The sequence below is a fragment of the Vespula vulgaris genome, chromosome 18 (assembly GCF_905475345.1).
Source record: "Vespula vulgaris chromosome 18, iyVesVulg1.1, whole genome shotgun sequence".
Taxonomy (NCBI): Eukaryota; Metazoa; Arthropoda; class Insecta; order Hymenoptera; family Vespidae; genus Vespula; species Vespula vulgaris.
In genome coordinates, this window is record NC_066603.1 from 1,680,273 (window position 1) to 1,708,139 (window position 27,867).

General features: G+C 32.5%; 3 protein-coding genes across 14 annotated transcripts in view; 1 reads left to right on the forward strand and 2 right to left on the reverse strand.

Annotated features, from left to right (window-relative positions):
• Nucleotides 1-1,006: 1,006 nt before the first annotated feature.
• On the reverse strand, nucleotides 1,007-8,075 carry LOC127070415 (golgin subfamily A member 4-like). Of its 2 annotated transcripts, XM_051008350.1 has the most exons (12): nucleotides 7,668-8,075; nucleotides 6,674-7,538; nucleotides 6,415-6,503; nucleotides 6,139-6,339; nucleotides 5,987-6,022; nucleotides 5,548-5,787; nucleotides 5,310-5,479; nucleotides 4,744-5,205; nucleotides 4,333-4,655; nucleotides 4,140-4,243; nucleotides 2,724-4,040; nucleotides 1,007-2,633 (listed from the first exon to the last, which is right to left on the reverse strand). In XM_051008350.1, the coding sequence occupies exons 1-12, from the start codon at nucleotides 7,782-7,784 to the stop codon at nucleotides 2,433-2,435; spliced, it is 4,125 nt and encodes a 1,374-aa protein (XP_050864307.1). In that variant the 5' UTR covers nucleotides 7,785-8,075; the 3' UTR covers nucleotides 1,007-2,432. The 2 variants fall into 2 exon arrangements, with proteins under 2 accessions (XP_050864307.1, XP_050864308.1); XM_051008351.1 differs by lacking the exon at nucleotides 5,987-6,022.
• A 403-nt stretch (nucleotides 8,076-8,478) lies between these two features.
• LOC127070423 (signal recognition particle 9 kDa protein) lies at nucleotides 8,479-9,583 on the forward strand. Its single transcript, XM_051008375.1, has 3 exons — nucleotides 8,479-8,715; nucleotides 9,151-9,219; nucleotides 9,303-9,583. The coding sequence occupies exons 1-3, from the start codon at nucleotides 8,644-8,646 to the stop codon at nucleotides 9,396-9,398; spliced, it is 237 nt and encodes a 78-aa protein (XP_050864332.1). The 5' UTR covers nucleotides 8,479-8,643; the 3' UTR covers nucleotides 9,399-9,583.
• LOC127070416 (band 4.1-like protein 4) overlaps nucleotides 9,470-27,867 on the reverse strand; it is a 72,825-nt gene continuing 54,427 nt past the window's right edge. For 7 of the 11 annotated variants that reach the window (XM_051008357.1, XM_051008359.1, XM_051008358.1 and 4 more), the window contains 14 exons: nucleotides 25,122-25,226; nucleotides 24,175-24,314; nucleotides 17,791-17,888; nucleotides 14,528-14,648; nucleotides 14,321-14,408; nucleotides 13,828-13,944; nucleotides 13,107-13,625; nucleotides 12,758-12,972; nucleotides 12,312-12,387; nucleotides 12,137-12,222; nucleotides 11,766-11,936; nucleotides 10,497-10,767; nucleotides 9,825-9,931; nucleotides 9,470-9,652 (listed from right to left, as the gene is read on the reverse strand). In XM_051008357.1, the coding sequence (XP_050864314.1) occupies nucleotides 9,616-9,652; nucleotides 9,825-9,931; nucleotides 10,497-10,767; nucleotides 11,766-11,936; nucleotides 12,137-12,222; nucleotides 12,312-12,387; nucleotides 12,758-12,972; nucleotides 13,107-13,625; nucleotides 13,828-13,944; nucleotides 14,321-14,408; nucleotides 14,528-14,648; nucleotides 17,791-17,888; nucleotides 24,175-24,314; nucleotides 25,122-25,226 (2,151 nt within the window). In that variant the 3' untranslated portion in view covers nucleotides 9,470-9,615. Of the gene's footprint in view, nucleotides 9,932-10,496; nucleotides 10,768-11,765; nucleotides 11,937-12,136; nucleotides 12,223-12,311; nucleotides 12,388-12,757; nucleotides 12,973-13,106; nucleotides 13,626-13,827; nucleotides 13,945-14,320; nucleotides 14,409-14,527; nucleotides 14,649-17,790; nucleotides 17,889-24,174; nucleotides 24,315-25,121; nucleotides 25,227-27,867 lie in introns of all 11 variants that reach the window. The other 4 variants (XM_051008360.1, XR_007784503.1, XM_051008361.1 and 1 more) reach the window with 4 other exon arrangements.

Genomic DNA, 27,867 nt, shown 5'->3' on the forward strand with positions numbered 1-27,867 from the left:
GTAATATAATAATAAATTAATAATAAAACAATATTACAATCGTTTAAACATTATACGGGATTAAACGAACACTTTCATTTAATTTTCTACTTCCAATAAATAAATTTTCTATTTGCAATCGTTGATTTCAATCTGATATTAACAATGATGAATTTTTTGCTTCGATAATTAACTTAGTTTTTTTTCTTTTTTTTTTTTACAGGATTATGATTTTTCTCTTTCAGAATAGATCATGAAATTATCGTCGATGGGTTGGATGGTCGCTGAGGTTTCGGTATATCGGCGTGGGTTCGATATGTTTGTTGTTTAGGTTTGTGGGATTAAATTTTTGCATGAAAGTTTATGAAATCTATTTGTATATAATTCGCAGTATCATTCTTTCGTTCCTACAAGTAAGATAAGGAGAATATCATCTTGTAGAAAATTAAATCCAACAATGAATAGTGTTTTAATATTTGAAATATCAAAAGCACGATTAGTCGTATCCAATCAGTGATGTCTGAAGCTGACGATATCGAATGATTTAGTTTTCAATAAACCGGATCTCATCCACCTCTTATTAGTTAAGAAATCTAAAAATTCCGAAGCAAAAAAGCATCTCAGAATCTGAACTTTAAATGAGTTATCACGTAGGTCAACCCGTGGGTCTCCAGATGCAGCAACCTCCACGTGGTGAGACCTGGGTCGATATTACTTGCAACATATCAGATATATCTGTATCTTGCAAGTACTACCGGGCGAATGGCTGCATATTTTAGTACATTACGGAAAAAAGATATTCTCGGTATTCGTAATTATAAATATATAAATTTAACAAAATTCCCGTCAATTTGAATTAAATATCAATGAAAAATTATTGAAAAACTTTGACTTCTTATATCGATGATAGTTATAATTCGAATATAAATTAATGTATAATTTTATTTAATTATTAATTTATAAAAAGAAACAATCTTTTATTCGATGATAGTTTATATTTGTAAAAGAGGTTTTTTAATAAACTTCATGCTGATATAAAATCTTTATTACAAAAAATAAATTAATTCACTCTACATATACAAAAATACATAACTAATTAATATTAATAATACTCTCTTTCTTTCTCTTTCGCGATGATCTTATAAATAGATTGTTATTAAGAATTGATGAAAAAAATATGATAGTATTTGATACTATTATACGAATGTATTATGACGATAGATCGCTCATTGAATGAAATCATTTCGAGAAAGCATTTTTTTTCTCTCTTTTTTCTTTCTTTCTTTTTTTTTTTTTTTTTTTTTTTTGTTCAAATTGTTCTACTTAGAAAATTTCAAGGGTGTACACACATTAATTAAGAGTGCGAAAAATTAATTTGAAAATTTTCTCATACGAGTTGTATCATTTATATCATACACAATTATAAATCATTCTTATATCATGGCATATAAAATATATAATTCAATTTGATTGCAATTAAACAAAGATTATAATTTATCTCTCTAATATTCAATGTATTATTAATAATACGAGAATCGCTTTTTCTTGCTTGCACATTAAATTTAAAAAACCGGTATGAGAAAACTATGTATCAGTAAGATAACTTTATATAACGTAGACGATACTTTGTACAAACTTGAAAAAAATGCGCTATAATTCTTTTTGAGCATTTATACATAAAATTCTAATGAGATTATTAATACTCGATAAGCCTGCCTTTGGACAGGGAAGTATTAATATTAGACTACAATTGCATTTTAATATATATATATACTTTATAGTAATTTTAATTTTTTTTTTTTTTCTTAGTCTAGTAAGACTCTTTGTACCTACTTTTTAAAAAAGAAAGATCCAATAAAGATCCAGTCTTGGAATAAAATATTATGTCAGAACGTTTTGCGAAAACACGTTACTTATTTTCCTATTTTATATTGGATCTGTATCTTTTTCTCTTTCTTTCTTTCTCTCTCTCTCACTCTCTCTCTCTCTCTCTCTCGCTCGCTCTCTTTCTCTCTTTCTACTTATGTATATATATAATTAGATTATTATAAAATCATGGCATAAAAAACAATAATAAAAGTAAGGCTTTTTCCTCTTTATAGATATGTTTTTCTTGCTTTAATTAATATATAAATTTTAGTAATATATAATTAGTACTCTGATGAGCATCCGGAAAGTTGTACTTTAAAGTTTTCTTTTAAAATTACATATTAAAGTTTACTATCGTATTAATCGCGTAAACGTCAAAGGAACACTACTAACTCTAACTGTACTTATAAATTTTCAACTTATAAGTCGCTAAAATAAAAATTCTTCTCTAATAGTGTTATACAATAAAGTGCTATAATTTACAAACGTCTAGCCTCTTCTAACTACCTTTTTGTCTAACTTATATAAAAGCTATATTGCATATCAGTATTATTTAATACATATTTCAACAATTATTTTTGTACTTAGATTTTTGTGTTTTCCATTTGTTCTATTCTCTTCCTATATTGACACTCGAGTTCCTTAAACTTTGTTATTATTTCTTTTTTATAATCACTAATAACTTCGTCATGTCTTTTTTGTACTTGTGTCATGGCTTTTTTATATCCTTCTTCTATACGTTTGCATTCGCTTAGAAAGAAGTTTTCTTTTTTCTCTGCGTGCTCCTGCAAAATATTTATAATACGTATAAAAGTAATCAAACACTTTTTTTTTTATTTAATTTTTTATTTTCATATCGTTCGTTCATATCTTACCTTATAATTATGGGCTGATTTTCTCGCTGCTTGATATTTGAGCTTCAGCATATCTACATTATCTTTTATTTCCTTTTCTTTTTCCTTCAACGCATTGTTTTCTATTCTTAAACTTTCTTCTATTTCTCTTAATTTCTGTATATCATCCCTCATACTTACTTCTTTCGCTTTAATATCTTTGATCTCTGCTGCCCAAGTGGTCATTACCTGAGCCATCAGATTCTTTTCTTCTTCAATGTCACTTTCATTTCGTTTCAATCTTTCTTCTAACCGTTCGATTTGCAACTGCCTCGCTAACAATTCTTCATGATACGTCTTTAATTTGTTTTCGATAAATTTGCTAACAAATTGTTCCTTCGCTTTGAAGGAAGAAAAAATAGTTTCCTTTTCTGATATTATGCTGTGCTTCAACGTTTTCACTTCCTGTTCCTTTTGTAATAATGTTACTTTATACCTTTCTTCGAATTCTTTTCTCTTCTCTCGATATTGCTCTTCCATAGCTCGAAGTTCTTGAATAACTTTTTGTTCCATTTCTTCTCGGACCTCCTTTATCACCACTTCTCTTATCTTTTGTAAATCTGTCTCCTCTTCCAAAGTACGAGGTGATAGATTCAATTCTGCAGAAAGTTGTCTCTGATTCTTCAAACATTCCTCAAAGCGTTTCGCTTGATTATTTAATTTTTCTAAGAGTTGATCTCGTTCCTCCGTGATCTTTTCCAAATCGTTTATTTTCCTAAGCTTTTTTTCATTCTCTTGTAAATCCTCTTCAAGCCTTTTTATCCTTTTCTGTAAATTATCGCACTCCTTTTCCTTTCCCTTTAAGCCGTCCAATTGATTACTCAATTTTTTAACCAACTCCTTATACTGATACAATTCCTTTTCCAATTCACGCTTCGTATTAACGAAGGAAACGTCGTTCCTCGTTTTATTTTCGAAACTTTGAACGATCTTTTTCTCCTCGGACAATTCCAATTCCAATTGAGTTATTTTATCCCTAAAGATATTCTTTTCGCTCAACAAAGTTTCACAACGACTTTTAAGACCCTCGTTTTCTATTTGTACGCGAGTTATTTTCAATTTCACCTCGTCCGAATCGTCTCTTTTTAATTTTTTATTCAATACCGATAATTGAGAATCCAATGAAGATATGCGGGTAAAAAGTTTGTTCCTTTCCATGATAGCATTATCATATTTCTTTTTCCACGATTCCTGAGAGATTTCAACTTGTGCGATCTTTAATCTTGTATCGTCCAATTCCGTTTGATATTCTACTGCCGCTTGACATTTCTCTTCTAATCGAAGATTATCCTCTTCGAGCTATTAGACAATGTATTAGAATTACACAAGGATTTAATACTATAATAAGGATTACATACTCATATCGTATAAGCAATATTATATAAGCAATAGACTTACCTGATTGATTCTTTGTAAATGTTCAGAACAATGATCAGGCAATAACACACTTATTTGTTGATTGGGATGTGCATTTCTCAATTCCTTCAACGCTTCTTCTTTTGCTATTATTATGATACATCATCATTGTATCAACGATATATACGCTATATAGATATCATTTTTATGTACGGGTTTAAACGAGATTACTTACCTCTTTCAATTTCTTGATGAATTTTTTTAGTGTATTCCTCCTTCTTTCTTTTCTCCGTAGCCAAATCCTTTTGTAATTCCATTATTTTATTTTTATAAGTTTCGCACTCTTTCATCAACTTGTCAATAAATTTTTTTTGCGTTTCCAATTCGTATTCTAATTTCTCAATATCCTTTTGATGTTCATCTAAGCTAGCATATTTTTCTTTCAACGTTCTAATTTCTTCCTTATGTTCATTAATCAATTGCTCCTTTGTACCACATACGTCTATATACAATTCCTTAACGTGATCTAATTCTTTTTGCGTTTGTTCTAACTGTACACTGCAAATTAGATTGTATGCGTTAAAAAGAGTTTCATGAGAGACTATTCTCGATGACATAATTTCGTAAGGTTTTACTTTTTACTTACGTTAATTGTACTATATCCATTTTAGCTTCCTCTCTAACCCTTTCAACAGCTTTAGCATGTATTTCCAAATATTCTTTATTGTACTCTTCGATGACATCTTTCTCTTGCATATTCGTACTTTCTTGATGTAATTTTTTTGAAGTCTCCTGTGTAATTGCTTCTGCCTCCTCTAGTTTCTGTTCTAGATTTAATTTCTCTTCCTTTAATATTTCGTACTGTTTTTTTACATCGTTCAAATGACCAGATAATTTCTGTATTTGAGCATTAGCTTTTAATGCTTGGTCCGTAAGAAGTAACTTAAGTTCTTGCTCTAATTCACTAACACGTTTAGCATATCTAGCTGTCTCTTGTCTACACGAATCAGCTACTACGTTTGCTTTAGCAAGTTCCTTTTCTTTTTGAGATAAAGTATTTTCCAAACGAGTTATTTCTTTTCTCTTCACAGTTTGTCCCGCTAGACATCTAAATGTGTAAACGCAATAGAAAAACATATTTATTACAGACATTATAAATAAAAATGATATATATATATATATATTGACATTCTTTAATCTGACGTTTCGTACCTTTGTAATTCACCCCTTAATTTATTCGTGATATCATCCGAGGGTTTTAACCTTGATCTATTATGAAAATCCCCTAATTTCATTTGTCTTATAGAATCAGATTCCTCCTCTAACGTTGTTGCCAATGAATCGTACTGTGCCGTCTCGTTCTTAGCTACTTCTAATTTATTCTGTAGACGTTAATGTGTTTAATATTATTATAGAATCGCATCGCGATCATGATTTCCATTATAATTACCTGTAAATCTTGAATATTCTTCAACATATCTTCTTTTTCTTGAGATAATATCTCTATTTGAGCTTGAAGTTGTAAAATTTTTTGGTCGTTATTCGTTGCCATTAAATTGCGACATTGAGCTTGACTTTTTTCTAGGGCTTGAGCAAGGCGATTCGTGGTATCACCCTTCTCCAATATCAAAGCTTCGTGCGCTCTTCTAATATCTGCCAACTTATGTTCCAAAGCTGTATACGATGCTTCCTATTTTAAATAAACATAATAGGCTTTGTCGGAATGACTCGAAACAAAGTTCGTTTTTACATCAAGCGCTCAAGAAATAATATGCAGTGGATTTTCTCGTAATAAAATTGAACGGAGAAAAGAAAAAGGAATGAAAAACTGCAAAGGTTTTACAACATATATATATATATGTATATACTGTAAATGAAAATAAACTTGCCCAAAGATCATAATTGCTGATATCCTCACTCAGCGGCTGTGGCAAATATTATATCAAAATATATAATATTCACATACTTTTAATTTAGTTAGTTTAAAATGACTGAAATAAATTATGAACATGTGATTTTTTTTTTTTTTTTATATACATACCTTTGTATTCAACTTATCCGTAAGTACATCTATCTGAGTTTGCATGTTTCTGATTTCCACCGCATGTTTCTCTTGAGCTTGTTTTAAAAACTTCTCATGAATTTTATCACTGCTTTGCAACGCATGCACTCGCTCTAGGACGGTTACTTTTTGTTGGAGATCCACTACAGAATCCTTTGCAATGGCTAATTCCTCAGCCATCTAAAATCGAAAAGTTTAATATTCTTTATATGTTTACAATTAGAAAAATTATGGTTGAATAATATTTCTCCTTACATTTTGATTTGTTGTCTCTAAAACGGCGTTCTTTTCCTTCAATGATGCCATTTGTCCTTGAAGATCCATAATTTCTGCCTTGGCATCGACTGTAAAATAAAAAAATTTCTGTAATTTGCTTGTAATGACAGTGTGTTCCTTTATGCATACAAATACATACACATGACGCATACACCAAATGCAGAAAACAATGTTAAAAATAAATAATAAAACATAATCAATGGAAATATCCATGGTTAATCCAAATAATAATTCTTACTGAGAGCATGTTGTGCTTGATTCCTGGATATGTTGGATCTTTCGACTTCTGCCTGCAACAAGACTACCTTTCGACCAAACTGGTCCATTTCAGTTTCTTTCTGCTGTTGTAGCTGTTGCAACTCCTCTGTCAGTCGCTTTATTTCTTTCATCCTTACACTGTACAAAACTTCGAGTTGTTCTTTACTACTATACTCGGTAGTTTTATATATCATGTTGTCATCTAACATTTTTCCATTTGGATTAATTTTAAAGCAGTGATTTATCTCTTCCGAAGTAACATTATCACCACCGCCGAATTCATGAATCTGTTTACACTGTACATTGTTCCCATAATTTTCGATATAACCATTATTCGAATAATGTTTTCCATGGTTATTATAATGATTGGATGGCGTTTCATAATTATAAAGATAATTTTCATTAAACGTATAACCATCCTCGGCATGACTTTCCAAATCTCTAGGACAAGAACTAGAATTTGGAAGTCTTGCCAATTCGTAGGAAGTTTCCATATCCGCTTCTATAGGTTTCTTATTCTTATGCGGCGTTGGTGTTTGCCCGTACAAACTCACATCTCTTTGAACATCAAAAGTACTTAATCCAATATCAGATTCCGTCCTATAATTCTTCATTGAATCATGATTATAATTCACCGAATTATCTACATGGTCGTAAGTTCCGAAATCATTACATAATTGTGTTGTTGTTTGAGTTTTGAAAGGTAATCTCTGTTTAGTCATATTGGTATGTTCATTTTCTTTGGCACTGCGCTGATAATGGCTGCTATTAGCAGAACTGATATCGTCGTCGTCATCTTCATCATTTTCTAAATCATCAAATGCATTTGTCAACAAATCATTAATCTGAAAATAAAACAATGTAAATTTAAAATTGAACTTTCGGTAAGATCGCATTACAAGCACATTTACAATCATAACGTAGAACAAATTAACTATTACAATCAATAGCTCATATCATTTATAAGTTTCTACCTCTTCATTACGTCGCTTAAGATCCTCCTGTTCTTCATCTTCTTCTAATCTTTGTTTACTTGTATTTAATTGTAAACTTTCAGAACCTTGAAATAGGCTTATACCTGGTCCCTCCATTCCTACCTTCTAATTCTCACAGATTTATTACACAACCCAGACATTTATATACAACATATTTTTGTTTATAGGACCATAACCTAAACGCAACAAGTGGGTCAAAGAGAAATTGTCTTAACTAACGCGCACAGATCGTAATCAAAAAAAAAATTTAGGTATATTCATTTTGAAAGAGTTTTCAAAAAACCTCGTACGTCAACGCCACGATAGATGGTAAATTTATCAACTATTGTTATGCACTAAGATTTGCTTGTAAACAATCTTTCAAAAGTCAAACACCATTATGTAGGAAGCGTGCATACAGAAGTAAATTCTTGAAAATCTTATGGCTTTTCATTGGTTAACACTTTTATGGTGCATTTATAAATGCATTGAAAAGACGCCATTATTGTAAATACCGCCAGTATTAAAACAGTTTGGGTGGGGATGAGCCAATAATATAGTTTCAATCATATCTCTCTTCCGCATCTTTTCCCGCCATTTTCTAATTGTTCACCATTTCTAACAAGAAACGTCGACAAAATTTGTAATTAATTATGTAAAAGAAAAAACTAATTACTGATAAAAAATAATTCTATTATTTTCAATTTCATTTCTCTTATTACTATTCGAAAAATAATTCATTAAGAAATTTATTGATCTCGGAGACGCTAGGCGGCGCTGCTTGTCATCTACATTAACCTCCTCTTTAGAATATGCTCGTAAGATTCAGTCTTCATCTTCGCTAAAGCGTGTTTTGTTTCAGCGTGAGTCGTTTTTACGATAATTCGTTAAAAATATATTAATTAAAAAATAATCCGATTAGAAAGTAATCGCGTACGATTAATGACAAAAATATAATCAAATATCTGTGATAGCAATGACATACTTGAATTCTTGGGAGGAATTTGAAAAGGGTGCGGAGAGGTTATATCTTCAGAATCCTATGAAAGTATGTATATTATATCCGTAAAACAGAAATAGAAATGTTTCTCTATAAATTATTATGATTTTTATATAAATTTTCGTAATTTTTTCCTTTTTTTTTTTATTATTATTAAAAACAAAAATAATTCAAAATTTTAATGGCGTTATTTTAGCATAATTGTGAATATTTAACTACTGTGCCACTTATTATGCTTCAAGGTATTTAGCTTTCGTTAAATTCGTCTTAACAATGTTGTGTTGTAAGATTTAATAGCAAGAAGTATACATTCAGACATAAGAGATACATTTTAAATGTTAACAATAATCATTGCACGTTTTGCGTTTAAGTATACATATTCATGCATGGGCTTTGATCGATCGATATATAATGGTTTAGTTAATCGTATTTCCAGAATATTCAAATATCAGATTATAGCATATATTATTTCCTCTATCTTAGGCCAGATATTCAATGAAATATTGCCATAACAAAGGTGTCTTATGGCTTAAACTTACAGATAATTGTACAGTAAGTAATCATCGCTATTAATAAATTTATTTAAATGGTTTACATTTTAAAATATTCGTAAACTATCGAGCTCTTGATTTCAGTGTCTACAGTATAAGACAGAAATAGCTCAAGATTTGAAGAAAATGGAAAAATTTATAGGAAATCTTATGAGGCATATGGCATCGAAAGACAGTTGAAGAAAAGGAAGGTTATTATAAGAATAAGATTATCATTTTAAATAATATAAATAAGATGTAAACACAGTGCATTCAGTTTAGTGAACTTTATGTGTCATATCATAAGATTCGGTGACTGCTACGATTATAGATATTTACTTTCATGAGGTATAAAAATTTTCTTAAATATACAATATGTGCATAAACTTCGGCTTGAATTTTATTTAAAGCTTCATGCTCATTTCTGGTGGCTCCTTTGCCTCCTTGTCAAGGTTCTGCAAAAGAAAACAGAAAAAAAAAAGAGAGAAAGAGATATTATGCAATAAGTATATTTTTTATTTTCTTCGATAGATAGCTAACTAATTTAATTACATTCACAGTACACAATGCAATAGATATTAATAAAGCTAAATTCAGATAGAGAGTAAGCATGAAGCAAGCACTTACGATATAATGGGCTGAAGAACAGCATCCAGAGTAGTGTCAACAGGAGGGTAGATATCTTGATTCGAAGACAGTTCGTAGTGCACCTCTCCCCCTAATTGCAATTGCGTCTATACCAAAGAAAACTATTTTACTAATCTACTACAAAGAATAAGACGAAATATGTGAACGTCTACGTAATTAGTGTTAATATTATGGGATGATTATAAGAAAAATGAATAGCCAAGCTAGAGAATGTGTCTTTTTGCCGCCGAAACCGTGAGTAATACTAAAATATCCCTGATGTGCCAAAGAGTGTGCATATTAATTAATCTATTGTAATTAAATTTAGTATACTATCGGATATGTGTCACCTTTCAAAAGCAGAAGCCTGAACTACAGTGAAGCGCAAAGGAGTGCTGCCCATTTATTTATGCATTAGAAATTATGCAAGAAAGCAGAACAACTTGAACTTTTTATCCTGTCCCTAATAATTTATATTTTTTTGATTTGATTTAAAAGAAATATTCAAACTTTCACACGCTATTTGCAAAACACAATGGGTCACACGCTGGAGATATCAATAGGCATAAGAAACAAAATTTGTTTTATATATATACACACATTATATATATATATGTATATATATATAAAAAAAAAAAAGAAAATAAAAAGCAAGCGTAAGAGGATACGTACTACACGAGTAGGCTTAGTGCTGTCGGCAGAGCTTGAGCAGCAGCTGGAAAACTCCTGTGGTGTACTTTCCCCGAGCCCACTGTCCACGTTACTGCCTATTAATATTCTGTTGTTACGGGTATAATAAAAGTCCCTCCTTGTATTATACTCGTTCCTAGCGTCCGGATACTTTGTCTCAATTTGACTGGATCTTGTTGTAGGGAAATTATAACTTCCATCGCGAATATGTTGAATCACTCTTCTGTCTCTTTTCCCGAGCGATCCGATTGTTCTGAAAGTTAATCCTTGACAAATTTTGGCTTACTAATTCCTTTAGGACGCAGTACTCTTTTTAAAAACTGTTTCATAACAATTCATATGTTCTTTTAATAAATACTAATAATGAATCAATGAGTAACCTTTTTCTACAACGGGCTATTATAACGCATTCCTTAATATATTGTCCTATAAAAAATATACAAAATATACGCAAATATTTTTATGCCCTATCGGTTTTATAAAAATTCTTATATACTAATGCCAAAACAAAGATTTAAAAAACAGAACCGTATGTAAAAAATCATAAACCCCAAATTATATTTAGCCTACCTTCGTTTAAATATATATATATATATATATATATATATATATATATATATATATATATATATATATATACATATACTTATTATACATACACACAGAACAATCAAGAACAAACAGTAATGATACATACCACATATAACAGGCAACAATAAAACAAAACCAAAAAAGAAAAAAAAAGAACTCTAATTAATTAAAAGAAAAAAATAATAAACACACACGAGTTACGTGGAATATATACCGCATAATTTTTGTAATAAGAGACAAAAAACTTGGCGCTGCACAAATCCCATTATTCAATAGATGCGGTAGAAAGCGTCACAAAAGAGTGCGCGCGCCAGCTAGGAAATAAAAATACACACAGGTGCGACAAGCTGTTAATTTCACAGATTTATTAAAGGATTTGTCATGCTTCGAATAAATAATAAGGGGCATGCTTAAATTAGAATAATAATGTACACATGCTCTAAATAAATAAAAAAATTAAAATTATTGGAATAAAAAAAAATGAAATAAAATAAAATAAAAAAAAAAAGAAAAATAAAATGAAATTAAAAAAAAAAAGTATAAGAAGACCATGCATTGGGTGGTGATCTAGGTATCTAAACAATGACTACGGATCCCGTTTCATCCTCCGTTTGAGGAGGATGGCCGTGGAGGTTGCAGGCCGTCTTGAGATCATCGTACCTAGGTAGGGACGACGTTTCTGCATCGTCCAAACGAGAATTGCTAGATTGTAAAGGACATTGCTGTACAGATTGCGATTGTACCACCGTATAAGGAATCTCTCGACGTTGCTGTTCGCTCATTCCAGTGGTATCGACTAGGCCAAACTCCAAGTGTCTGGAAAATGTGTATCTTTATTACAATTAAAAGAAAAAAGAAAAAAAAAGAGGGAAAATTTAAAAAAAAATAAAAATAAAAAATCATTGATATACAATTGATAGATAAAAAAAAAAGAACGTGCTTCTCGAGTAATAATCACGTATATAATAAAGATTTACATGAATCGAACCGCTTAATATCGCATCTTCTATGATATAATAATAGTAACATACTTTCTAAGCTCATCCGGAAGGGGTTGTTTCTGAGAAGGACTCCGATGTCTACTTCTATGCCTTCTTCTGGGCTCCGTATGACTTACCTATATATATATATAAAAAAAAATAAGAAATAATCGTTTGTTCGTTCGTCTATTTATCAATTAATAAAATGAAAATCGTGTGTACTCACGATGGCTCTTTGTACGCCTTCACCCTTACGCCTTTGTGCTTCTCTCCACTGAGGTTCGGAATCTACCAACTCGTGTCTAACGAACAAGCAGAGATTGTCTAATTATTTTTTAATCGCTAATAATTTTTGCATTAAATAGATACATTTTTTCTCTTTATAAATCCGTAAGAAACTTATACATATTTATATTATTAGTCTTTCGTCGATCTATGAAACCCTAAGGGTTCGTTCCCATGTGCTTCTTTCGTCATTAAAATAATTATCACTTTGCACTAATGCTACCGTGAGAATATAACGAGGGATATCATATATCATCAACGATACCCTTTTTTTCAAGGCGAACGAACTCTCGTCGCTTCGACACAGAAAATATCTTTGAACATTTCCACTTTAATTATTACGTGTACGTAAACGTTGTCAAAATGTTGTCGAAGAAACGTAAATACCTAGAAGAACGCGAACTCCTATGCTTTCTACGATGTTTCCGATGTCCTGATCGCGTATCCGATCCTCTAGAAAGTTCTGATTCGCAATCGGAATGTCTACTATGTCTCCGATGACTATGACTATGACTTCTTCTACGATGACCACCACGACTGTGACTGTCCCCAGAACTTTGGCTCTCAACGGAGCTGCTCCTACGTTGGAGTCTGCTCAAGAGCTAAAAAGAAGTTTAGATATTTAGACGAACATCGAATACAAACAATAATTAAGAATATGAGATAGTTTGATTATTTCTTTCTTTCTTTCTTTCTTTCTTTTTTCTTCTTTTTTTTTCTTCGTTTCTTAACTTACCGCCGGTGCCGTTCCTGCTGAACGAACCGACCGAGGACTAGACGACGTGTAAAGCCCACGAGGTTGACTCTGAGTCCAAGGTGCACTTCTAATACTTCTTGGACTGGAGCTACTACTAAGTTGTCTGGTATTTTGAGGATTGCACAGAACGTTAGAACTAGCTGGATTGTTACATTGATTTGGACCAATCGTCGCTGGGCCTTCGACAAATGGACCAACCATTTCTTGTCCTTCGACTACTCGTCTTTGAGCTCTTCGACTAGGTGTCCTTTGAAAGGCAGGTGGTGGATTTCTTCTGATCGAAGTAGCATGCTTTTCAGTACCACTTGGTGGACTGTACGAACGAAAACGTGAATATGGACTAAGTGGTGGTGGACCGGTTGCCATTAGTCGGAAAAATGCTTGATGTTCTAAACAACATTTCCATAGATGTCGACAAGCTCCTTTAGACGGTGTCTTAAAACCATGCGTCCTCTCTTCGGAATTCTTTTCGCTGACCCTCAACATAAAATATCTACCCTGAAATATATACACACGTACATACACACACGCGCGCACGTATATATATATAAAGAAGAAATAAACTAGTTTTGCTCTATTTTTCTTACTTCATTAAACGTAAGAAAGTAAACATTATATTCTCTCTTCTATTTTACCAAGAACGATGTACTTATCGCGTATAACACCTTAAAGAGAGAATAAGAAACAACGATATACTTACTTTGTAGTAGATTTTATTGATTCTGGGCCAGTAGTAATTGCCCACTTTGGTCTTGTTGCGCAAGAGTATTATACCGCTTGGCGTCAGGCCCAGAAAATACTCAACGCTATCCTCACCCTAAAGGATGAAAATTATGGTCTTTCACTGGTATTATCAGGAGTTTAACATCGTGCTCCTCTCTCTTTCTCTTTCTCTTTCTCTTTCTCTCTCTCCCCACTACCCTTCTTCTTCTTCTCCTCATCTTAGTAGTAGTATACACTTACTGACAAGAGTTAAAGAAAGAGGAAATGATTTTCTAAAAGTATCTTGAAATATTTTCTCTTATTTTACATAACTAATTAAAGGTATATTGATTAAAAAAAATTATTTGTATTAGACAAGATAAAATAAAATATACCTTTGAATGTTCTTGATAGTAAATTCTAGGTAAACACTTGTTTTAACTTTTGCCAATGAGTGTACAGATATGAAATGAAATGCAAAATACACAAACCAATACTGGATGCAAGTCGACTCCGTACATCTCGAGCCATTTTACTTTATCGAGATAATTCAGTTCTGCAGCTGCTGGCAATTGTCCTCTGAAAAGTAAAAAAAAAAGTGTGAGAAAAATCACATTACGATTTAACGAAAAGATGAAGAACAAAGAATGAAAAATTAATTAATTAATCATTTAATTGGTGATCGATTAAAAACTTACACGAGTGTCTTGTGAAGTTCCACTATTCGATTCTCCAACTCGGCCGTTTGATTCGCAAGGAATCGAAATTCTGTAACGTAGCCTAAGGAATGCCTTCTTGGATCGTAATCACCCAGCTCCGCTAAAAAAAAACAAACAAGAAACATTAATACAGAATTAAAAAATACTTAACAATAATTCAATTAAAACATATTCTTTATAATCCACCGAGAAAGTATTAAATATATTCTTTTAATTCTGACTGATGTATCAACAATTGAAGTCTTAAAAAAAAATTCTTTAAAAACAAAACAAAAAAAATTGAAGAATTTGGCATGAAGTTCATAATTAATTCTCTTAAAGTTAATGAAACTTTGTGTTGAATTTTTATTCTCATCGAGATACGTCAATGTAATTCTGATTAATAGTTAAAAAGAAAAAAGATAGAGAGAGAGAGAGAGAGAAGAAAAATAAAAAAGAAGAAAGAAGATAAATTATATTACAGTATAATAATTAGAAAAGAACAAAAAATTAGAAGAATCGTAACAAAATAATTAGAAGGAAATAGATGAAACATAAAAAATTGTACTTTTTCTTATTAAAAATAATGATGATGATGTTGATGATGATAACAATATTAATAACGATAATGATCCTGGATGAAGTTAGATCAATAAATAAATAAATAAATAAATAAATAAATGAATGAATGAATAAAAAAAAATATACAGTTGTATAAAATACAGTGGATGAAGCTTTAAAGAGGATGTTAACGAGGGCTCGTTCGCACGTCAAGTTTAAGTACATCATCCGGAATTTGAAACGTCGAGAGTATCGTCCATCCTTCTTTCGTCTACGTAGTTTAACATCTTTTCATCTCCCTCTCTCTCTCTCTCTCTGTCTCTCTCTCTCTCTTCCTTTCTTTCTGTCTTTCTTTCTCGTTTCCAAGATTCCTCTTCTTGGTTATATCCAGCCTCCTGAGGAGATCATACCTCAACTCTGTTAATTGAATCACTGACTTTGATGAATATCGGCTCCGACTAGCGCAAGAGAGAGCTAACAGTTTATTTTCTCTTTGTGGTTGAACCCTTCTTCTTCCTCCTCCTCCTCTTTTTCTTCTTCTTCTTCTTCTTCTTCTTCTTCTTCATCATCATCATCTTCTTCCTCTACTTCATAGAATAAGAATAAGAATATAAAGAAGAAGAAGAAAAAGAGAAAATACTTTGTTGCACCTTCTTACTTGTCGTCACCGTCGTCTTCTCTTGTAAGCTCGTTCGTTTGTATAATTACCGGACATCCTACCTTCGTACCTTCGTACCTTCCATCGTCAAGACGAACCGATTATCCTCGCTACCACCTAACATAATTTTTCTTTACCTAATAACACCGGCCATATCTTTTTTCTTCTTCCTTTCTTTTCTTTCTTTTCTGTTGCTCCTTTTTTTCTAATTTACATCCTACCATTACGTTCTTTACGTTCTTTCTTCGCTTTAATGCCAAGAAACTTCATATTTCTCACGCTTTCGATACTTCTTTCTTTATTATTGTTGTTGTAGACTTTTTTTTAGTTTGAGATTTTTTCTTTTTTTTTTTTTTTTCTTTCTTTTAACATTATCGGAGTGAATCTTTCGGATAAGATTTTGTTTAAATTAGAAGAAAATTAGGTTTCAGAATTAATTTTTTTGTGAAATTAAATGAAAACATGGTACGAGAGAATTAAGAATCAAAACGTTCTCTATTGTTGATCTTACAAAGATTTCTTTTGAATTTGATATCTCTATTTTTACAGTCTTGGAGTAAATCTTTCAGACAAGATCTCGTTCGAGTTAAAAACTCGGACTTCATTGGTATATCAAATAGAAGTTGCTACACGAAGAGTTTTGCGTTTTATTTTAGTCTTGAGAAAGACAGAGACAGACTTATCCCTTCTATTAAAAAAATAAATGCTTGTTCAGCTTTCTTCTTCTTCTTCTTCTTCCAACTCCTCTTCGTAGATCTTTCTTAGCATCATCAGCTGCAAGATGCACGTCTTCTCTCTTCCGTCTTCCGTTGTCAAACGTATTCGGAGAGTAGCCGAAGAAAAGCTCTTTCATTTCGTTTCTTTTCAAGTTCCGTGAGACGCAAACAGAGAGTAAGCGAATGTAAGAAAAAGAGAGAGAGAGAGAGAGAGAGAGAGAGAGAGAGAGAGAAAAAAGAGACCATGGTACATATATCTCTGCCTCACAGACTCCCTTTCTCTATTTGCATGACTTTGAATCTCGCGGGAGATAACTAATGCGCGTGGACGACTTGCCAACCTAACCTCTGAATCGTCCACCAACGCGGTAGCTGAACTCTTAAATAACGCGCAATTACTTCTTCAATTCTTTCTTGAAATTATTTCGAAGATGACTCTATTTTCTTTTTTCTTTTCTTTCTTTCTTTCTTTCTCCGTTTTATTATGTCGATCTTTTTTTTCCAATCTCTTCTTTTTTTAATCAGATCTGATCGGCTCGACTGAGAAGAAATTAATATTCGTTTTTTTTTCTTTCTTTTTTTTTTAGAAAAGTTTAATTCCTCGTGTTCTTTTCCTTTTTTTTTTTCTGACGATATCGTACGCGAATTAAAAGAGATATATCTTACTTAATATATTTGGAATAATTCGTGAATTTAATAAATAATGTCGATGCAGGTGCAGATAATTTGAAATTATCTTTTTTTCCCTCGTGAATATGGCCGCTGCTCATGATAAATATTTTAGCGCGAGTTTCAAATGAAATTTATTATTCAACTATTATTGAAACTATATATACATGTGTGTGTGTGTATATATGTATGTATATATGTATGTATGCATTCGATTAAAGTATTTTTCAATTACGTCAGAAGAGTTTTGTCAAGAAAAATAAAAAAAGAAAAAGAACATTGCGAGAGGGAGAAAGAGCAAAATGTAGCTTTACATTGGCCGATGTAAATCTCGTTCGCGTGGGAGTATAATATCTCGTGGTACCAATCCAATCTTCCTTAAACCGTCAAGAAAAAAAATTTCTTCGTACAATTCTTACCTCGCGAGAAAAAGAAACATTTTCTACGGCTTTGAGAATACAAATATCCTCCAACTATTTCCATGTGATTAAACAAATACATTCTAATCGAAACCTTCAACTTTACCAATAAAATTTTATTGCTCCACTTTTGCATATATATATATACATTAAAATAAAAAACAAATAATGACATACATATATAAACTGTTCACACTTTATTCATGTATCATATATCGATTTTGTAATACGATTACTTACATTGTACGACGTATGCTCCTAACTCGGCTGCTAGATCAAAGGATACAGGCAATCTTCCCTGCAGAATGTCCTGTTTCACTTGCAAGAAGAATTGGTACCTGCGAAATGATAAAGAAAAAAAAAGATAAGAACAACAAATAAAAAGATAAATCCTAAAGAATTTACTCTTGCCAATATCACTATAATATTCTAATATTATTATGATATTAGAAAAGAAAGAAAAGTAGAGAAAAAAAATAAGATTAAGGAGGAAGGTGGAACAGGAAAGAGGAGTAGAAGAAGAAACCAATAAAAAAAGGGAAAAAAAGGAAAACGAAAGAGAGAGAAAGAGAGAGAAAAAGAAAAAGAAAAAATCTAAAAGCAAGAAGTGACGTTGGATTTTTTAGCCTGCGGCTTACGTCTCGCCGCAAACTTCAGTTTTACCATGGTCTTTCGCCTTGCGGTTTCTCCGCACCTTGTCTCGTAGAGTTATCGTTAAAGGGTTTCCATCCTTTTTTATCCCCTTTTCAATCTTGCTCCTTCTTTCTCTTCTCTCTCTCTCTCTCTCTCTCTCTCTCTCTCTTTCTCTCTCTATTTATCTATCTATCTATCTATCTATCTATCTATCTATCTATGTATTTCTATCTCACTTGCTCCTTCTTTCTTTTAATCCCCCTGATTCCACTTGACAGTTTTTTCATTCTCGCCAAGCCAACCTTCTTCTCTTTTCTCTCTCTTTCTCTCTTTTTTATCTTTTCTTCTTTTTCCTATTTGTTACTCCTTCTCTTTCTATCTTATTCCTATATCTCAATCCATCCAAAGGGGCTTACGTCGTCACCCTTTGACTTTTCCTTTCTCTTATCTCATCCTATTTTCCACTATCCAACGATATTCTCTCTCTCTCTCTCTCTCTCTCTCTCTCTCTCTTCTCTTCTCTCTCATTTTTTTTTCTTTCAATAAACAATTTGTATTTTAATTTTTAATTCGACATCGTCAGAGATCGATGTCAGCCATTTTTAATTGAAAAGTTTCTTTATCTTTCCATCCTGTGACACTGCAATACTTTTTATCACAAAAACTTTATTGATATTAACAATTTTTCATTCATTCATTTATTTATTTATTTATTTATTCGATTGAATAAAACGTATTGGTTATACCAAATAAATAATATCTGCAAAAAATATCAAGACACACGTGGGCTCGTAACCTTACGGTTAAACGTTGCCAAGGACCGTTTGCGAAGTTACGCTCTGGCGCAAAAGGGAACTTAAAAATCCTTTCGTGCGTTCGTGGGCGGACATTAGTAAGATAGGCACGACCTCGATATATAGCTCGACCGTTCCTTTTTTCTCTCTACCTCTCTCTCTCTCTCTTTCTCTCTCTCTCTCTTTTCCTTGGCAAGTTTCTCGCGAGTGAACAAAGAGAGAGACAGAGAGAGAAAGAGAGAGGGCCTTGTAGCAGCAAAAAGCGAGTGACTCACAGAACGGGGCTCGTGCCACCGTAAGATTTTTACCGTTGGATTTTTACGAGTATCTCTATTTATCGACTCGAATTTAAACAATGCCTTATCATTATCTATATTTTAATAATAAAAAGAACTATGATGATGATGATGAATGATGGATGATGGATAAATAAATTAATTAATTCTCAATAATATAATTATCTACGTTATCTCTCTGAAGGAAAAAAAATTATCTCTCTCTACAAATATATTACTACTATCAGAAATAAATAAATAAATCAAATAAAGAAGAAACACGGTACGATAGTGCCAAAGAAAAAAAAAGAAAAAAAATAAGAAGGAGAAAAAGAAGGCAAAAGTAATACTAAATTCCTAAGAAATTAGAACGTTTCAAGAAAGCAAGTGGTACGCGTACCTTCAAAAAGAATAAAGAAAAAAAGAAGAAGAAAGAAAACGAAAGAAGAATGATAAAAAGAGTAAAGGAAGAATAAGAAAAGAGAGCGCATTTTTAAAAAACGATAATACAAATTCGAAAACGGCGAAGAGTTTCGTGGCTCTTGGCGGCAAACGTTAGATAGGAAGGAATGTTCCCTATAATTTTCATTTTCGGTAGGATAATTGGTGCACGGAGTTAATTGGTGGGAGCAGCACAACGATGATGGTATTCGGTTCGTTGCCTAGAGCAAAATACGAGGATATAATCTATGGGCCAAAAGAGGGAAAGAGAGAGAGAGTCCAGACTTAGTTGTTAGAAACGAGTCAAAGAGGAGAGTTTCTCTTTCGATTACAGGGGGATCCCAAAAGAGCTTGGTAGGAGAGAGAAGAGAGTTGAGAAGTCAGTCTCTCTCTCTCTCTCTCTCCCCCCCTTCCCTATTTCTTTCTCTTTTCGGTTCTCCAACCACCCACCGGCACGTTAAAAGCTCGAGTAGCCCATGGTGAACAACAACGCACGCCAACCCACTTGAAATATTTTCGAACACGGATCCTAACTTCTCTTCGACATTCAACTTTCTTATTTTATTGTTTTATTTAGTTGGTTAGTTGCTTGGTTGGTTGGTTGGTTGGTTGGTTGGTTGGTTGCTTTTCTTTTTTAATTAGACTATGAATATCGCAGATATCTTATGCATGTGACCGAACGAAATTTAGAGAAAAAAAAAGTGAAACTCGTGTGCAAGATGTACATTGAATTTATTGATTTTCAATAAAACACACGACAATTATAGTAATAATAATAATAATAATAATAATAATATAAAATAGAATTGATAAAATAAGAAAAGTTACGTTTCATCGATTACGGTCATACTCGAGAATAAAAGATGAGAGTGATATTAGCATATAGATTGAGTTCGTCTCTTTTTAAACTTCCTTCTCATTCGCTCTTTTCTTCTACTTCTTTTTTCCTTTTTCTTCTTTCTTTTTCTTAGACTTCAAATAACACTCTTTTATCGTTTAACCTTGCAACTCTATATGACGTTCTCCATACATTCGCAAAATTCTATTATATGACAGATTCTAGAAGTTTTTATATTTCATTTTTTCTCTTATGATTCAGGAATTAATTAATCTGAAATCAGAGTATTCTCTCCAAAAAAAAAAAAGAAAAAAGAGAAAGATTATTATCCTTTTTTTTTTACTTCCTCCTGATCATTTTACCTACCCATTATATTTCCTTTGTCTTTCTCTACAAGAGAAAAGAAAAAAAAGAAGAAGAAAAAGAAACATATGTGATTTCTCTTACATTCGACCAACACATAGAGGCATTGAAGGATTTCTTCTATAAAGCTCGCGCAACGCAGAAGAAAAAGATATCCTTTAGGTTTTCTAGAAATAACATCTCGAAAGGCGAGACATCATAAGGTAACATATAGGACGAAGAAACTGAAGGACTTTTTCATACATACCACACACACACACACACACATATATATACACGTAAAGTAAAAAGATGACAAGTTTAGAAGAACTTTCCTCTCTCTCTCTCTCTCTCTCTCTCTCTTTGTCTGTCTCTTTCAGTCATTCACTCACTGACATATGACAGCAAGTTACTGAGAGAAAAGAGTTACAAGCAATCGATATCACCGTAGCAAAAGAAAAGGACACAGTGGTATCGCCTAAGGGAAAAAGGAATTCCTCTTTATTTTCCAGAACTTATCGTAAAAAAAAAGAAGAAAAAAAGAGAGAGGAAAGATTCGGAAAAAAGATAGAGAACACGACAAGGGGATTGGTTGATATGTCGACTTTTATGAATTCCATGGATCCAACATTCGGTTCCGAGATTAAAGTGCTGTTACTTAAAAGAACCTCTCTCTCTCTCTCTCTCTCTCTCTCTCTCTCTCTCTTTCTCAGCTTCATGTTCTTCTTCCTTCCTCATTCTTACGTTATCTTTCTCAGCGTCGTGTTCCTTTTTTCTCATCTTTACGTTATCTTTCTCAGCTTCGTGTTTTCTCTATCTATCTTTACCTCTTTTTATTTCTTTTATACCTACATCTTTCCGATCTTAGAAGATCTTTTCCCAAAGGAGAAGAAATCAATCGAGCTGATTCATCGATGACAGGCTTTACTACTACGTGCTTCCATAACACCCTTCTCTCTCTCTCTCTCTCTCTCTCTCTCTCTCTCTCTCTCTCTCTCTCTCTCTCTCTCTCTCTCTCTCTCTCTCTCAATCTGTCTATGTGTCTCTCTCTCTTTCTCTTTTTCTCTTGAGAAGAACTAAGAAGGGTGAAAGAGGATGAAAAAGCTTTAGCATTACTGCTACTGCTTGGTGGTATATTAGTGTCGATGTTAATGTTGGTGTTAGTGGTATACCGCTATAGTATTTACCAAGCCTCTCCATTTATCGGTACGAAAGCTCCGCGTCATAATTAAAGTTATATCTCACGCGTACAACCTCGTATGAGGGGTAGAAGGGAAAGATGACGAAGAGAGGGCTAGAGGGGACAGGGGTTAAGGGAAAAGTCGACGCATAATTAAAGTCAAATCTCACGCGGCACGTAGAAGAGGCTTGTCGTGCAATAATAATGAGTCGTGATTTTCAAACCATCGTAATATATGTAAATATGTACTGTATATGTCTGTGTGTGTGTGTGTGTGTGTGTGAGAGAGAGAGAGAGAAACTGGTCCACGAATGAATTTTTATTATAATTTTTATTTTTCTCATGGAAATTATCGATAATTATTTATAATATACCCTTGACGACGCAGAAGCAATCTTTTTCTAACGAAGATTATTAAAACGTCGAGATTCATTAATTTACTTCACAATTTTAATTATACGAGACTTTAGACGCTCTATATATGTCTCTACAAGAGAGAAAAATGAGAGAGAGAGAGAGAGAGAGAGAGCTTGTTAATAAATGAGTTTTCACGATCATTCTTTTTTCATAATAATAATAGATAATTCATTAGAATAATAATAGATAAAAGTTTCTAGTAATTTGTTAAAATACTCCATATATATATATACACATAGATACTCCGTATATACATGCGTGTATATGCATAATAATAATAATAATCGATAATTATAAATATATATATATATATATATATATATATATATATATATATATATATAAAGAAAAGAAAAGAAACCAACTAAGATCTTCAAAAATTAATTATAATTAATTAGAAGAGACTGACATCCATTAATATTCCATACAATGGATAACAAGATACTTTTTAATTTAATCAAAGTATCACTTTCGCGTCTCGTTTTATATTTTCATTTATGAAATAATCTTCGAAGTCAACGAGCGTAGAAGGATCTCTAAAAAGATTTTCGAAACACGTATATACATATATACATACATACATACATACATATCTCTGGATATGTATGTATTATTTCATAGAAAGTAAGGAAAACGTTATTTGCTTGAGAAGAATGTTACGGAAGAGGAGGAAGAGAAAGAGTAGGAGGATATTAAATTTCAATCCACTCCATCACTGCTCCCTCACTACCCTCTTATCCTCCCTCCTGTTCACTCTACACCCTCACTCTCACTACCTCTTTCAATACAACAACGACGAAAGGAAATTTTCAAACGAGCTCACAACGTTGTAGAATTTGGAATCTGACTCATTAGGATAACGAGAGAAGGGCACTGTCATCCACTGGAGTCTGATATCACTCGGTGTATGCTTCATAGGACACTCTGTCTGTTTGTGTGTGTAAGAGAAAAAGAGAGAATATAAGAGAAAAAGGGTGCTAAGAGAGAAAAAGAGAATCATATGATGGCACACGCACGCACTTGTGTGTGTGTGTGTGTGTGTGTGTGTGCACTGTAAAGACTCCATTAGTGTTGTCGAGACTGATTGAAAGATTACAGGAGACACACACATACACGCGCACGTAGGTGTTTTATATATATGTATAAATATATGTGTGTGTATATATGGAGGGTATTTGGCTTGGAATAGCAGAGAAACTGCACTTTTTTTTACGCATAATAGCGGCTCTCGTTGTGACGAAGCTACGGAAATGTTACTTCGTTCGAGTGAAAAAGAAATGAGAGAAGAGAAAGAGAGAGATAAAAGGGGGAGTCATATCGTCGAATGTCAAACGGTAAAGTCGATTTTTTTTTTTTTTTCTTTCTTTTTTAATCGTACGAGGGAGAGAAAAAAGTGAGAAAGAAAGAGAGTTATAACACACGTATGTGTGTGTATATGTATGTATATTTCAATTAATTTTATACGAAATTTATTAAAAAAAAAATTATATGAAAAGAATTATACTCGATTAGAAGATAAATGTTAATTATTGTAGACGATATTTTCTACGGAATATTATCTTTAAAGAAAGAGAGAGAAAGTTAGAAAAAAAAAGAAACCAGTCGATTATGACAGTATTTTTAATTCATGACGGATCTTATTATACAACTATTAATTAAAAAAAAACTAAGAAACAAGAATATATATGTAAATATATATATTACCTTGTAATCTCTTCGATGAGTTTGCATGGATCGGCAGCATAAAATTTCACACCGAAGTAAAGAGTATGAACGTCCGAGGTTGGATCCCCTTTTTGGACTTTCAGCTGTTTGCCAATTTTTTTGCTGGGATCTAGCCATTGCTAGAAAAAAAGAAACGAAAAAATAAATATATATATATAAAAAGAGAGAGAAATAAATAGATAAAAGTGAGTAAACGATTGATCTATGGTAAAAAGCAGCTTCTTCAAACGATTTTTTACGAAAATTAGAATCAAAAGTTTCTAGATGATCCAAAAAAAAAAGAAAGAAAAAAATCAGAAATTTTGAACTCTCAATTAAATCTTGCAATTTTTTTCGAGATTCTTGTAGTTTTATGATCTTAAAAAAAAGAAGAAGAAGAAGAAAAAATGTAGCTTATAAAATATTAAATAAAAAGAAATAGTGATTGATGAATTTTGGAATGATCTAAGAACTTTTGGCTCGTCTAGGAAATTTTGGTAGGCCAATCTCGATATAATTATATCGTAACGATTGAAAAAAGTGATAGAAAGAGAGAGAGAGTATTACATCGAGACTGTCGATCGAGAACTGTCGAGCGGAAATTGCAGCAGCTCGACATTTCCCGTAGATAATAGTCTTATCCGTCTGTGCCTCGAGGGCCAGCCAATCGGACATCTCTAGGAACTTATTCCCTCTCTCATATTCAAAGAATACACGAAGAAGAGTCTCAGCCAATGATATACCAAGGATATATATGTGTGTGTGTATGTATATATTATTTTAAGCAAAGATTGTATGTATTTATATATCGTAAGATATCCGGGACAGATAAAGATATTGAAAAGAAAAATAATAGACAGATAGATAAAACAGGCAAATACTGATTTTGCTTTTTACAGAAAAAAAAAATATATATATATTCTTCATCATAAAAATGATTATCTCACCGTTTGATTTTCGTGATCCAAATAACGTAGACCGAAGTAAGCAGTTTCTAAGAGATTCAAATGCCTGAATACTCTATCCAACAATTCCTGGCCGAGATTGGAGCTCTGTAACGAGATCGAAATAGTATCGAGTTATTACGAAGAAATAATCATCCTCGTTAGATAGATAAATAAATAGATAGATAGATAGATAGATAGATAGATAGATAGATAGATAGATAGATAGATAGATAGATAGAAATAGAAATAGAAATTGAAATAGAAATCGAAATAGAGAAAATTAGTTTTCGAAGGTAAACGCAATCATAGATCACTCGTACGGTCGCTATATAGAATAGATCGATAGATCGATAGGTAGATCGATCGATCGGTCGATCGATCGGACGTCGTTCGATCGAGCGTAGCAATTTAAATCGCGAATTGCACGCGTCATTGAACACGTCTAACTGGTCGAGTCGCTAGAAAATGTCGTCGTCTATGTCGTTGTATAGTTGTTCTCTATAGTTCGTCTATCGTTCTTTTAAGATTGCTCGAGAAAAGAAGTCTTTCCTTTTCTAACGGTTTCTCTCTCTCTTTTTTTTTTCTTATTATTATTTCTTTTTTTTTCTTTTTTTTTTATCTTCTCTTTTTCTTTCTTTCCTTTCTACGTCAATGATTGATTTACTCTAAGTGATCTCTCGATCTTTCTCTCTTCGAGTACTCAAAAAGATAAACAAGTACATCCTCCATCTATAACTTCATTATCTTTAAAATAAATAAAATAAGAATATTATAGTCGAAGTTGATTGGGTGTTACATAATATTTATTATTTTTAATAAGCGACGATGGAGTGAGCTGAAGTGACGGTAATGAAGAAAGATGAATTTGTATAATTGTTTTACGTTCTACGTATGATACGTAATCGTAATATTAGAAAATGATCATGTCTCCGATTTATATCACGAATATTATATATTACGTAATTACAACGACGGCAAAAAAAAAATATACGATCAGATACTATCATCGACGATCATACAAAATTCTAATCCTCGATCTCTGCATAACGATCCAAAACGAAAAATGCGATCGATTCTAAACTCGAATGTAAACGATTAATTAATCTCGTACGTTCATTAAAACGTTCCGACTAAGAGGATCGGTCATGAAATCGTTTGACAAAGAATAGAAAGGATGTGGGGAAGCCATTGCAGTTTAGCTTTGACTTTCGTTGTTAAATCGGTTCTCTCTCTCTTTCTCTCTCTCTCTCTCTCTTTCTCCCACCCTCTCTGTAGCATTGTTCTCTCTTACTCACACACATACCATATACAAATACCACATATATATATATATATATATTCATACAGCTACAGCATATACATAAGTTCATATATATCATATATACATACCGTATATACATATAAGTCCATACACACATACATGCTATATATACATAGATATATACATACACATACTCCGGAATAAATCGAGATCGGAATAGGTGGTTTCCGTTTCTCAAGCGAGCCATGACGTTCTCTCAGTATACTATGAGAGGAAACGGACGCTCTTTTCCCTCGAGGGAAGCTAACGGCGAATCTCTACTATGTATTTCGTACGCTTCCATCGTTTATATATATATATATATATATATATATATATATATATATATGCAGAGACACATATGTGTGTAAACCCTTATAGTGGAATATTCTCCTGATTTGACTGTTTGCTCGTAATTAGCATTGCATACTCTCTCTTTCTTAACAACACACATTCTCTCTTTCTCTCTTTCTCTGTCTATCTCTTTTTATTTTTATCTTTTGTATTATCAATTATCTCTACAATTTTTCTTTTTCTTTTTCTTTTATTTTTTTCTTTTCATGCAGACTAATTATCTCCCTCTTCCTCTCTCCTTTATCTTTCATATCAGCTAATAATAATTCATTAACCAAATATAATATTCGTTTAGCTTTCAAATGAACATCCTAATTTATATTTCTAACTATTCTTCGATAAACTCTTCAAATGCTCGATGGAATTAGACAAAAATAGACTTTCTGGATCAATTTCCTTCTCTTTTTAGATCGTAAAAACTAAATAGACGTAATTACCCAGAAACATTTGTGACTTCCACATCCTACACACTTCTTGTGAATGCACACAACTATATATGAGTATAATAATCGAGATACTCGCCAACACGTGGGAAGAAAAATGAAATATTGTATAATAAATAGCAACTATTATATATTATATGCGTGTGCGTTATAACACTTGTTTAACGTGAGTAAAGACTTCACTCATAATAACACAGAGAATTTCATTCTACTATAGTAATACGTGGATTTGAGATGGAACACTTTCCTGATACGTTTCCTGCGTCTAGCCAGGGCAACACTTTCCGAGGTCAATGGCAAGAAGAAGGTAAAACATAGCGATAGATAGCATAACGTCTATCCTCTCTCTATATAACCTTCTCTCTCTCTCTCTCTCTCTCTCTCTCTCTCTCTCTCTCTCTCTCTCTCTCTCTCTCTCTCTCTCTCGCATAGGCGTCGATTCACTATCTGGATCGTAGCATCGTGAAATTTATTGTGGGTGCCCTGAACTATCTACCACCGACATCTATCCTCGCTTGGGTGTTGCACCTGCACTTTTACTACGAAACGAGAGAGGTGCCAACTATCTCTTCTCTCTTTCTCTCTCTCCCTCTCTCTCTCTCTCTCTCTCTCTCTGTATCTAACTCTATCTCTATCTCTATCTCTATCT

Excerpts from the sequence above, each read along its gene's own strand:
- LOC127070415 (XM_051008350.1), bottom strand. The coding sequence starts at position 7,784 with ATGGAGGGACCAGGTATAAGCCTATTTCAAGGTTCTGAAAGTTTACAA. Across the intron at positions 6,023-6,138 it reads CGGATAAGTTGAATACAAAG|CCGCTGAGTGAGGATATCAG; the intron begins GTATGTATATAA and ends TATTTGCCACAG. Across the intron at positions 5,788-5,986 it reads TCAGCAATTATGATCTTTGG|GAAGCATCGTATACAGCTTT; the intron begins GCAAGTTTATTT and ends TATTTAAAATAG.
- LOC127070423 (XM_051008375.1), top strand. The coding sequence starts at position 8,644 with ATGACATACTTGAATTCTTGGGAGGAATTTGAAAAGGGTGCGGAGAGG. Across the intron at positions 8,716-9,150 it reads ATCTTCAGAATCCTATGAAA|GCCAGATATTCAATGAAATA; the intron begins GTATGTATATTA and ends CCTCTATCTTAG. Across the intron at positions 9,220-9,302 it reads AACTTACAGATAATTGTACA|TGTCTACAGTATAAGACAGA; the intron begins GTAAGTAATCAT and ends TCTTGATTTCAG.